The sequence below is a fragment of the Arachis ipaensis genome, chromosome B4, assembly GCF_059453495.1.
Source record: "Arachis ipaensis isolate K30076 ecotype BB chromosome B4, ASM5945349v1, whole genome shotgun sequence".
NCBI classification, from domain to species: Eukaryota; Viridiplantae; Streptophyta; class Magnoliopsida; order Fabales; family Fabaceae; genus Arachis; species Arachis ipaensis.
The window spans coordinates 125618170-125631476 of record NC_142439.1 but is presented as its reverse complement, the minus strand read 5'-3'; the positions used below and the strand labels follow the sequence as shown (position 1 = coordinate 125631476).

The 13307-nt window shown below is 33.1% G+C and overlaps 1 protein-coding gene across 2 annotated transcripts; it reads right to left on the bottom strand.

The window, feature by feature from the left end:
- Window positions 1-4985: 4985 nt before the first annotated feature.
- Window positions 4986-12339, bottom strand: LOC107639733 (Leucine-rich repeat protein kinase family protein). 2 transcript variants are annotated; one of them, XM_021121618.2, is made up of 21 exons: window positions 11818-12339; window positions 11308-11413; window positions 11006-11156; window positions 10808-10879; window positions 10536-10678; window positions 10173-10316; window positions 10003-10074; window positions 9828-9899; window positions 9646-9720; window positions 9273-9341; window positions 9093-9161; window positions 8907-8978; window positions 8645-8731; window positions 8431-8499; window positions 7798-8306; window positions 7552-7716; window positions 7178-7461; window positions 6987-7038; window positions 6594-6847; window positions 5828-5962; window positions 4986-5552 (listed from the first exon to the last, which is right to left on the bottom strand). In XM_021121618.2, the coding sequence occupies exons 6-21, from the start codon at window positions 10190-10192 to the stop codon at window positions 5193-5195; spliced, it is 2364 nt and encodes a 787-aa protein (XP_020977277.1). In that variant the 5' UTR covers window positions 10193-10316; window positions 10536-10678; window positions 10808-10879; window positions 11006-11156; window positions 11308-11413; window positions 11818-12339; the 3' UTR covers window positions 4986-5192. The 2 variants fall into 2 exon arrangements, with proteins under 2 accessions (XP_020977277.1, XP_016198801.1); XM_016343315.3 differs by having other exon boundaries at window positions 10607-10678; window positions 11818-12129.
- Between the last annotated feature and the right edge of the window lie 968 nt (window positions 12340-13307).

Sequence of the window (13307 nt, the reverse complement as noted above, 5' to 3'; positions counted from 1 at the left end):
TTCTCCTAGTTCTAACGATAGTCAGTCACAAAGTTCTTCTAATTTATGGGAAAAAAACAGATTTAGCTTGGAAATATGTTGCTCTACAAATAGTGAATGAAAACCCACAATATCAATGTTTATTTTGTCTACAAGTTTTCAATGGAGGTGGAAATGAAGGTGAAGATGATCCTACCGAAGCAAATTTGCAACAAATTCTTGCAGATTTTGATGATTGATAAATCTTCATGTTGGTATTTAATATTTAGATTTTTTTATTATTTAACTTTTGAGTTTGTATTTTGATAAGATCATATGGATTTGGTTGATGATATTTTATGTAGTGTTTTAAATTTTGAAGATATTTTAAGATTTATATTAGACTATAATTATATTTTAGGCTGTTTATTTATAATTTATTTATTATTCTATTCTAAAACGATTTTTTCGGTTGAACCACCGGTTGGACTAGTGAACTAGTGACTAGAACGGTTTGATGACCGGTTCGGTTCTCAGAACCTTGCTTGCCACTGTGGTGGCCTTGCACTTTTCTCTTGGATTAGGCACTGTGTCACTAGAAAGAGTGTTAGGAGGTCTCTCAGGTATTTGCTTACTCAACTGACCCACTTGTATCCCTAAGTTCCGAAGTGAAGCTCTGGTCTCCTGTATGAAACTGTGAGTGTTCTTGGAGAGTTCTGCAACTATAAAGGCTAAGTCAGGAGTACTCTGAGACTAAGTAGATGCTTGCTATGGTTGAGAGGCTTGAAATTGACGGTTGTTGAAATTATTCTGATTAAAACTACCCTGAGAATCATTGAAGTTTGGTTGCCTCTGAGATTGGTCTCTCTACCCAAAATTAGGATGATTCCTCCATCCCTGATTAAATGTCTTAGAATAGGGATCATTATTGGAATTTCTGGAGAAATTGCCCATGAAATTAACCTGCTCAGGAGTAAACTGGCCATAGTCATAAGTCTCACCTTGAGGGAAGCTACCACTCAGATCATAAGAGGTGTCTTGAGTACTGACGGTTGAGACTTGCATTCCACTCAAGTGTTGTGTAATAGCATTAATTTGTTGAGACATAGGCTTATTCTGGACAAGAATAGCATCCAATGTATCCAACTCCATGACTCCCTTCTTCACAGAGATCCTCTCAGAAGAGTATAAATACTAGTTGTTAGCAACCATTTCAATCAGCTCCATGGCCTCATCAGGGGTCTTCTTCATGTGGAGTGATCCTCCTGCAGAATTATCTAAAGACATCCTAGCAGCTTCAGAGACTCCATCATAGAATATCTGCACTTGAATCCAGTCTAAGAACATATTAAGAGGACGCTTTCTGAGCATCTGCTTGTACCTTTCCCAGGGTTCATAGAGATACTCTCTCTCTCTCTCTCTCTCTCTCTCTCTCTCTCTCTCTGAAGGTCTGAATATCCGTCCTCAGCTTAATCAGTTTCTGAGGAGGAAAGAACTTGGTCAGAAACTTGTTGACCATCTTATCTCAAGTGGCCAAGCTCTCTTTGGACTAAGTGTCAAGCCACTATTTAGTTCGGTCCCTTACAGCAAATGGAAAGAGAAGTAGCTTATTAACATCGGGATTCACTCCATTAGTCTTTACAGTATCATAGATCTGCAGGAAATCAGAAATAAACAAGTTGAAATCTTCTTGCGGGAGTCCGTGAAACTGGAAATTTTGTTGCACTAGAGAAATTAACTGAGACTTCAGTTCAAAGTTATTTGCAGCAACTGGTGGTACAACAATGTTATTCCCATAGAAATCCGGGCTAGGAGCAGTATAAGAACCAATGGTCCTCCTAGGTTGCCCATGTGCATTCAGATTAACAACATTTGCATTAACCACATTGTTATTGTTGTTGTTGTACTCCATATTGGACTCTTCAACTTCTTTCTGAGAGTTTTCTCTAAGATTTTCAGCAGCTCTGTAAGCTCTGGCTTGCTACAACTGTCTTCTTGCAGTCCTTTCAATCTCAGGATCAAAGTCTAGAAAGGGTTCTTTATTCATGTTCCTGCTCATAAACAGACATAAGACAAAGCAAAGTAGGAATCTCTATATCAGAGTGCAGAGAATTTTTAATGAGGTATCATGTGTAAAAGAGAGATAAAATAAAATAGATTAAACAAGTAACACCAGAAATTTCAAAAATCAAAGAAAGAAATCAACACTGAATTCGAAAATAACTAAAAAGAAAATTAATCAGAAGAAATAAAATAAAATCACTATGGGGACACCAAACTTAAATTCAGAAATTTAGAAAAAATTTTAACTAAAACAAAACTTAAAATTTTGAAAATTTAAAGAGTAAAAACAAATAAAAACTAAAAGCTAGAAACGCCTAATCTAAGCAATCAGACAATGGTTAGTTGTCAATCACAGTCAATCCCCAGTAACGTCGCCAAAAACTTGGTTGCGGGATTCAAAAAGTCCACAAACTAACCGGGAAGTACACCGAGTCGTACCAAGTAATACCTCAGATGAGTGAGCGTCGATCCCACGAGGATTGATGGACTGAGATAGTCAAATGATTTCTTAGTCAGGCAGGCAGAAAGTGATGTTTTGAGAGTTTAATTACATTAAACAATAAATTCAGAGAATCGAAGACAAATAGTGGAATTGATGTGAAATATATATGAGAAAACAATTAAGGTATCGATAATGTTTATTCTTCCGGATTTAGTTTTCTTACCAACTAATTTAATCATGCAAGATTCATTTCATGGCAAACTGTCAATGACTAAACCCTAATGTCTTAGTGATTTAGTCTCCTCTAACCTAGTTTATCGCCAATGTCTTGGTCACTTAATTTCGATTAGAGGGTTAGGTTCAATTCTAGTTTATTGGCTACAAAAATTCTAATTATCCAGATATAAAAAGATTATATGTCATGTATCCCGTTAAGTTTAAGTAATTAGTAATTTAGGAGGAACTTACTTTCAAGCTGGTGTTCAAGTGAGATAACTCTTCCAAGAATCACAAGAACGCATATAGAATAAAGGTTATTCTTCCGATCTACCCAGATTCATAAGATGAAAGTAATCCTTGAAACTGAATCAATACATTAATTAAAATAGAACAGTAATAGTCTTAATCCATATAAATAAAAAGAGCTCATAACCTTAACCGAGGAGGTTTAGTGGCTCGTGCTTCAGAGAGAAAACTAAGGTTTAGAAAATGTGAAAGTACGGAAGAGAGAAGATCTCCCTCACGGTAGAATCTTTTCCCTTTAATATCTAACCTAATTTGATTTGAAACTAAAATAAAATAATAAATTCTAAACCTAAAAGATTTTGTTTGTAATTAAAAATAACTAAAATAAAATAATATTAAAAGCTAAATCCAATTAGAGATGCTTCATTAGTGAGAATGTGGTCCGGATTGCTGGCACTAAACGCCAGTTTAGTGCCCTTGTGGGTAGAAAGCTTCTATTCATCTCTGGCTTATTGGTGCTAAATGCCAAGTTTAGCGCCCTAGTAGGCAGGAAGCTCCCTAGCGCTGCTCAGTTGCTGGCGCTAAATGTCCAGGTTCGCATTTAGTGCCAGCTTGGTAGATTGAATTCTTCTCTTTTCTTGCACAAAAATTCTACCAAACTGATCCAAACTTCACCTGAAATAATTAAAACACCAAAGCAACTCAAAGTAGCATCCAAAGTGGTTCAAACACTAAAATAAGATTAAAACTCATTAAATTCTAACTTAAGATAAACAGAAAATAAGGGAAAGATGCTCACGCATCAACTAACATGCTCCATCATATATCTTTGAGAAAAAACTTTAAACGGCCCCTAACAATTATTTTGAAAGACAACGGGATTCTCAACAAAAAAAAATCCTTTTTGGCCCTGATCTTTACTTTTATGAGACTGATTAACCCTCCTGTCAATATTTTCTCTCTGCATTAATGGAATAAGCTTATATAGCATGTTAAACTGTTGATTTATCCATTAAGAACCAATTAGAATTGATAAATTCTTTTTTATTGAGAGTATCGTTATCTTTTAAGGATAATTTTCAAGACCGTTTATTTTTTTTATTATCTTTTTCAAATATATTAGCTAAATTTATTGTGTAAAACTAAGAAATATTAGTAATTTTTGAATTATTTTTACATATAAAATTTAAATGGAGGATATATTAGTGATTAACGTGTTACATATGTTTGTTCTGAAGAGAGATCGTTGACAGAAAGGCTAACCAGTCTCACAAAGTTAAATATTAAGAGCCGAAAAAGGTTTTTTTTTTTTTTTTTTATATCGAAGGCCTTGTAGTCCTTCAAAAAAAATTATCAGGATCGAAATGAGTATTCACTCAATATCTTTTTATATAATTAGAGAATTCACCATGAGAAATTATGAAATTATACTAAATTAACTATATAATATTGTTCTTGGTAATAGTATAAATGTGACTATATAGTAGATAGTTGCTATTTCTTATTGTTCAGAGAAAAGTAAATTTAGTATTGACATCACAATTTTATAGAAAGATTTGAAAACTAAAATGTCATTAGTTCATTATATTACTATTTGATCTATCTTTTTTTATTATAATAGATGTTAAACTTGTGATTACATAAAAGAATTTTGCTAAAGACACTTTTTAAAAATTAAAAAAGTGAAAGGGCTTTACTAAATTGATAAAAAATTAAAATTTCAATAGTTAAGATGCGCATAAATTTACTTTTTTTCCCGTTTTCCTATGAAGTTTATCTATTTTGAATTCTTAACAAGTTTAATTATAATACTGGTTAACTAAACCTAATCATTAATTAGGTGTAAATATATTAACTTCCAACAAATGAAAAAAAAAAATGTAAGAATAGTATTATTTTTTTGAATTCCATTTTCCACCAATGGTATTTGGTTACATGTGTATACTGTATATAGTGTAGAATGTACAAACTCCCCCATGAGGAGTTCAGAAAATAGCTACATTATACATCCCTACTAAACTTCCTACCTCCTACCATCATCACATATATAACAATGTTAGCATTAAAAATGATGCTCAATTACCATAGTTACAATTTTTTTTGTAAAGTGTGTGTATGGCTATCTACAATAATATGACACCACTCAAAAAATGTTATTTGTACACAGAAGATCGAGTCGACTCATATCTCATCTACCATCTATTGAAAGAAAAACAGATGGGAATGAGATGTGAGTTGACAATGTACACACGATACCCTTGCATCACCGGGGAACAATGGTGGGAACCACACCACTGACAAGGTCACTTCCTGAAACATAAGAAGACGTGTGTTGTTCCTCCCTAGTTACATTTGATGCTGATGATGAAGATTGTGCCATTTTGCCAGAACTATCAGAGGTTATATCAGAGATTGAGAAACTTGTCTCAGTCTCTGGCAGCATTCCAATGATGTCTTCAAGTTCCCTAACAACGTCCAACATTGATGGCCTTTGCTCTGGATTGTCTTGGCAGCAACTCAGGGCAAGACTTAGGAACTTGTCTATACAATCTGATGGATAGAACCCTCCCATGTTGCTGTCTATGATGGAATCTATTGTGTCAGATTGGCGAGCCACGTTAACCTGTCAACATAATGTTTCTATTATTTTTGAGAAGGTGGAGACCTGATGCAGTTGTCTTCATATAAGTTGATAATTGAGAATCTCGAATTTTTGAGAAATATTTCTTGAACAGAGCAAACATACTACTTATCCATTAAGATCGTTATGTTCAAACAATATTAATCTTCAAATATATCAAAGTAGTATTATGCTTCTGGATTCATAATGTAAAAAAGTGTGACTTAATTTTAGCAATGCTTTTTAAGGGTTGCAAAAATTGTTAATTGAAGAATTACCTCGCGGGCAATGTTTTTCCCGTGTGATATTGGTTTCATGCCGGTTATAAGTTCGAGGAACACTATCCCAAGGCTATAGACATCACATTTGTCAGTCAACTTATGTGTCAACAAGTATTCTGGGTCCAGATAACCCTGCAGCCAATTATAAAGGTCAGAGATTCTATTGCTTTCAAGAGTGCTAGAAATTTCAAGTCATTGAACAATAATTCACTAATGTATAATCTTTTGTTCTCATATAGAGTTAACACACACTGTTTCGCTATCAGATGTGATATGAAATCTATCCAATTGAAGAGGAGAGCTGTCAGATTGGTTGGAGCATGAGATTATTATCACAAGTATGTTTAAGCTCCATGATAGAGATATTGTATTAGTTACTAGTTATTGATTAGTTGAGATCCTTGGTAACTAATTAGAATAGATGTGATTAGGTATTAGTTAATTATTCTACTATTTTATAAGCTATAGTACTGTAAAGATGAAAACATCAAGTCAACTAGTGTGTAGCTTTAATACGAAATCTTAGATTAACCAACTATTACTTGATCACATGTATTCTAGCTAATTACAATACTATCTAAACTAATCACTAAGGCAAGCATATCTATCACTATCAATGTGTCAAAACCCTCTTTCTCTTCATACTTCCTATGTTTCCCTACACTTATTTACTTGGTCTTAAGATGATTTGTAAGCATTGCAAATAAAGCCTTATGGTTTTTGCAACTACAAAAAATTGGAAATTTGAAATTGTCAAACGTACCGGTGTACCCTTCACAACGGTTGACACATATCTAGGGACGGTTCCTTCTTCCTCAAGGAATGGCGCAAGCCGCGACAGTCCAAAATCGGCCACTTTAGCAGTGAACTTAGAGTCCAAAAGTATGTTGCTTGCTTTGATATCTCTGTGGAATATGGGAGGGTTGGCCTCTGTATGTAGATAAAGTATCCCTTTAGCTGCACCCATCGCAATTCTCAGCCTCATAACAAAACTCAGGCATCCCCTCCTCTTTTTGCCTGTTACATCATTGCATTGTTCATTAACATAGATCACATCTTACATATATGAAGAAGAAAGGTTAAATTTCAATTTATTTGGCACAGATATTGGTGCTAATTATAATATCCAAAATCCCAGTTTTCGACAATTTCTTACCAGAGATCCAGTCCCTTAGGGTGCCATTGGGCATGAATTCATAAACCAGCATCTGAACCAACAGAAAAAATAAACATTAGAATAATATTATACTTTGGTAATGTTCACTGTGTAGATTTATGCAGATCAAACTCTTCATTAAACTAGTTTAAGGAAACCATAAAGATGCCTAAAGTGCAGCCATAATATACCTGCTCCCCTTCTTCATTACAGTATCCGATCAGTTGGACAAGATTTCGATGATGTATCCTTGATAATAGTTCAATCTCAGTCAAAAACTCCTTCTGACCTTGTAAGGAACCTTCTTCGGCTCGCTTAATGGCTACAAATGTTTCATCAGATAAAATGCCCTTGTATACATTCCCATAACCTCCTTCGCCAACTTTAGTTGAGATGTCGAATTTGTCGGTAGCATGAGACAACTCTTTGAAAGTAAATGCTTTGACACCATCTATTTTGATGGATACATTTGTGGCTGCAAAACCGAAAGAGAAAGAAGTATTTGAATATCTTTTTTCAGAGATAAATATAACACTATATCAGCAGAAACACTTAGAATACTTACACACTCGCTTCCTTGAAAGCTTGCCCTGGTATTGGATATGTTTTCTAGTGATCAGGATATAGATCAAAGCAGATATTGCCAAAACACAAGCAACCCCTGCTACAATAGCAGCAACTAATACGCCGGTTTTAGTTTTACTCCTCCCTGATTCAGAGCCACCCGTAACTATAGAAGAAAAATGGAAGTTAAGAGAAACTCAACAAAGTTATGCAATTCTTAATAGCTAAGGTCCATCAAGAGACTCACGATTCGCATAAGGTCCATCAAGAATTAAGTTCATGAGTTCATATGGTCCGAAAAAATCAGTTCGAGGAAATTTCCATGATGTGAATATGCCTGTAATGCGACGGACCTCACTCTCATTGAACACATGGGAACCATTTTGTTTGTATGAAGGAAAGATTTTCAAGTACATTCTAAGACGAGGTCCCTCTTCCCAAGCATAAGAATCAATTGATAACTGATAGAGGTCTAAGTCTAAGGAATCAGTTATATATGACTCAAAAGAAGTAATATAGGGAGGAAAGTAAGAAAAGCTTGGACTTTTCAATCTGTATCCAATTTTCAAAGGTGCTGCACAAAAGCAAGGAAGTGGGGAAGATGGGACGTATTGGAAGAAACTATCTGATGGACAGGCTTGAGGTGGACATTTGAGTTTTGATTGCAAGGCTATGGCTGCTACTTTTCCTTCACTTCCACAATATTGAACAATATTATGAATGTTAGAATTCTTGCAGATAGGATTGCCAGAAAGCCTTCAAGGGAAAAAAGAAAGACGTTATAAGAAATTTATGATCAAAACATAATGGTGCTAACATGAATTAAACAACAGAAGGAGAATTCAGTTATTGATTATTGGAACATATTCTATGATAATACCTCAAGGTAACGTTTGCCGGGGTAGTTGAATTTCCAAGAATGTCTGAAAGGGAGTTGTTACTGAGATCACTGCATAGATAAGGCAAATATAATGGCACTACTTAGGAAACTACACAAAAGAAATTCATTCCATCATCTTAATAAATTCTTTGTCAAAACAGATCAGTTTGAAATAGAGAATCAATGTTGTTATAGATTGAAGTGGAGCAGATACATTTTAAGTTTAGCACTTGCAGTTAAGGAGATGTTCTGCCATATTCCAGCAGGGATGGATCCAGACAACATATTGTTCTGAAGTGACCTGTGATAAACCACAGAAGCCAAACATCAAACTAATCTGCAAAGAATTGCATTTGTATAAGTGTCTCACTAGAGTCTATATCGGAACTCGCTTCTCCTAAACAGTTTTTATTCAAGAAATCCAAGATGGTGTTATGTAATAATCACATATAATAGGTTGATGAGTATCTTCTTACAGTTCCTGAAGAAGAGGCAGGTTTGAGAAGTTTCGAGGAATAGATCCATTGAGATTGTTATTGGCCAGATTGCTGCAACAGCAAGAGCATTACTACATCAGACTCATGTTGATCATCGCTAGCATGAAAATAAACGAACATTGTTATATATACAAAATATATAAATAAAATTGGCTAGTTACATACATGGTTGTCATATTGTCTGAAAGTTTATTTGTTGGCAAGTGTCCTGTAAGATGATTCCAGCTAAGATCTCTACAACATGAACCAACAACCACAAATTAGAGGGTAGCCATAAAAAGGAGAAGAAAATTATTTCAATGTCACTAGTCACAATGCAAAATCACCAGAGATAGCTAAACATACAAATAGCTAAGATTTGCTATTGGGCTGAAATCAGGAACAGTTCCTTGTAGATTGCAGTTTCTCAGACTCCTGCCAAGCCAAAGAGTAAACATTAGCCCCGAAAAATAAATAAATAAAAATAAAAATTGTTCTTATGTTCTTGAATGGTAAGCTTGTGACTTAATATCCTGCTTGAGCTTGAGCTAGGAGCCCAAAGCATGTGATTTTTTACATACTTCCAAGTTCCAATTCATAACTTCACATGAAAGCTCTTTGGCAATTAAGCATAAAAATTCAAAGACTCCCCATATTTTACCACAAATTATATTTAAGAATGATACTATCAAAGGTAGGATATCAGACATTCAGATTGCATGGTTAAAATAATACTTACAGTTTTACAAGCCTGGATAAGTTTGCATAGGTAGAAGGAATTCCATTCCCACTGAAATTATTGTTATCAAGTTGGCTGCAAGGGAAATCAAATAGATGCATATTAACTTCTATAATACACAAAGATGAAAAAGTTGATAACTGCTTCAAATAAAAAAGAAAATATATGGAAGTAGGACATACAGTATTCGCAACCCTTGGAGCATGGAGTATTCTGGTGGAAGATAACCAGATAAGTTGTTGTTGTCCACAAGCCTTTAAAAGTCATTTCAACAAAACAGGCACAGTTAAAACTTGAAAACAATTAATCAGTCCAGAAGGCATCTCCGGATGCAAAATAAAGAGCTTAAATACTCACAGGTGGATAAGATTAGGCAGCTTCGAAAGTTCCGGTGGAAGTTGACCACTAAATGAGTTGTTGTTCATGTGGCTGCAGGGAATATGCAAACAAATCAGATAAGGTGATAAATAAGAAATCCAGCTTCAAGTTCAGTTGGTTGTGCATATGGGCCATCAGGATTCACTCACAGGTGTTTAACATTGGTCATGTTGGCAAATGACACTGGGATTGGACCCGACAATTGGTTTTCGTCGACTTGGAATCTGTTTAATTTTGTAAGGTTGCCGAGCTCATCCGGTAAGCTACCGGATAAATTATTTCCATTCAGAAGCCTGAAAGTACAAAGCATCATATATATATAATTTCCCCCAACTCCATAAACCTTGCTTCTAAACTCAGCCAACTAGATTACTCCATACATGTCTATTTATAACAACATCAGGACCAGCAGAAGTCCAAATTTAATTCTGGTTATACACATAGGCAATCATGATTGATCTTTTGAAACAAATCTCAGACAATATCAACAAGGATGACAGATAGAACAACACCTTCTTTGAAAAAAGAGAACTTGATGAGGATCAATTATAATAATTTCATCTTCTTTGGTATAGGTTCTTACAAGAGTTTCAGTGTTGCAATATTCCCAATCTCCTTTGGTATTGTGCCTGTCAGCTTATTCCACATGAAATCCCTTCAATTCAAGCACAAAACAATAAAAGATATTAGCATGACATAACATAACATATTACTAGAAAACCCCTCTAAAGCTTTTCCTTTCTTTTGTTTTCCAGAGAATAATTCATAAAATTTCACAACTCACAGGATCTCCAGCTGAGACAGCTGACCAAGTTCAGGTGCTAGAGTTCCCGAAAGATTCGCAGTCATCAAGTACCTTTCAGTACAATTGTCATAACAGAATACTAATTACAATTTATAAATCCGTGGAATATTAATTCTGTGCCACATAAAACAAGACAACTTTGGAGAAAGAAAAAGTAGGAGGATAGAGAGGCCATACAACTCCTGGACATGGAAGTAACCGTCATCCCCAACCTTATCGAAACACCAAACTCCAGTCCAGTTTGATCTACAGGGGTCACCCTTATTCCAGCTCTTTAGTTTGTTCATGGGATCAATCAAACTTTTCTTTATCCCTTTCAGTGCATTTACTACAAATAGAACATAGACATAATATTTAAAGGTTTTAAAAACTTCACATGACAAGTCAAATGGATATTAATTATATGCATGTAGCACACTTTCCAAAATCATATATCAATTAGACTTTTAAGGCATTTTTTTCTCCTTCTACAAACTCACCTTCTGAAGGATCTGTTGGCTGTGATGCTGCTATGGAGATGAATAAACAGCACAAAACAGCCAAGGCACATCCATGTGTTCTTCTCAGAGCCGGCATCACAGTATCCTACAAAGAAATCAAATGGAAAAAAGGATAACATATCACCATACATTCAGACAATTCAGCAAACACATTATAGGCATAAAATGAAACTTCTTGCAAATAAAGTTAAAACCAACAAAAACATGAAAATAACTATAATGTCCCTTATGATCTTGTCATTTTCCAGTGTAAAATCAACCAAATCACAAAAGTAAGAACAACCAAGATGAAAACAAGACTCATACAATAATAGCTTGTGTTGATTCTTCCTATGGTTGGAAAACTTAGAACAGACGTTCTAAGGTGGCAAAGCTTATATTCACCTAACTTTCTCAGATAACTCAAAACAGTAATCAACTCAAATATGAAAAATAAAAAAAAATCATATCAATTATCAAATGGTTTAGTAAATTAAATTCCATACATACCCCAAAAGAGAGAGAGCTAGATAGAAAGAAATTCTTAGTTGAGAAGTTGAAGTTGGTATGATTGAAATAATAATGACTGAGATTGAAATGAACAGTAGTGAAAGAAATCCCTGGAAATCAATCAATCAAAGATCCAAAGTCAAAACTCAGAAAGAAAAAAAAGAATTCTCCGTGGGGAACTTGTTATCATCTTAATATAAATCATTTAAGTCCTTATTCTTCATCATCACCACTGATATCATATGATAATAATAATAATAATGATGTTAATGAATGAATATTCTAAAATTGCTTAGACATTATTATTATTTTAGTTTAACTAGTAATATAAATTAATTATATTTGTTAAATTGAGAAAAATCTTTCTCTGAAATGGAACTGTCATCATGGTTGGCTCATCCACTTTCTCAATAGTCAAAAGCTCACCAAATCTGAACACGCTAATATTATAATATTATTTTAATTTTAATTTTAATTTTTATTATATATTAATAGAATATAATATAATAAAGAGCAAAATGTGTGCACCAACTTTCTCATTTCAATATAAGACACCAGCCACCATTCTTTTTCACTCAATGCATGCACCGCCACCCACACACGTAAAAGCAAAGTTATTAGTAGTGTTTGGTAATTTTGTGTATAATATAACGTTACTTTTCTATATATATATTATTTGTTACAAAAATTACGCATATGTTTGGTTTGTATTTTTTTAATATTTTGTACAAAATAATGAAATAAAAAATAAAATTATATTATTTTGATTTTGTAAAAATAAAAAGGTTTTGAAAACAGAAAATGTTAATTTTTAATGTCTTAAAATCTTAAAATAACTTATCTACTTAATCTATTAAAATTGGATTTTTTTCTAACTAATTAAAGTAAAGTGTCAATTCTTCATCAATTCTTTTTTTCTCCCAAATAAATTTATTATAATTATATTACAATTAGCATTTAATAAATAATACATAATTATACTAATTTAAGAAAATATCTTCACTATAATGATATCAAATTAATATTCAATACATTATTAAACTAATTATCAATCATTAATATTTTTAATCATTCTAATTATATTAATTGATATAATTCTAATTCTCATTCATTATGCAATAATTTTATTAGTGACAGACCTATTAATAATAATAATAATAATAATAATAATAATAATAATAATAATAATAATAATAATTAATAGTAACTCATTTCTAAAATTGGATTTTTCTCTAACCAATAAAAGTGAGGTGTCAATTCCCATGAATTTATTTTTTCTCCAAAATAAAAATATTTTTCTCTCTTCTAAATTTATTTAAAAAAATATATTTATTATAATTATATTACAATTATATTACAATTAACATTTAATGAATAATGCATGATTATACTAATTTAGGAAAATATTTTTATTATAATTATATAAAATCAATATTTAATGCATTATCAACTAATGAAAGTGAAGTGTCAATTTCTCATGAATTTATTTT

Coding starts and splice junctions, on each gene's coding strand:
- LOC107639733 (XM_016343315.3), bottom strand. CDS start 11,404: ATGCCGGCTCTGAGAAGAACACATGGATGTGCCTTGGCTGTTTTGTGC. Junction 9,721..9,827: donor CTCCAAGGGTTGCGAATACT/GTATGTCCTACT, acceptor TTTCCCTTGCAG/CCAACTTGATAACAATAATT. Junction 5,553..5,827: donor GGAAAAACATTGCCCGCGAG/GTAATTCTTCAA, acceptor TTATGTTGACAG/GTTAACGTGGCTCGCCAATC.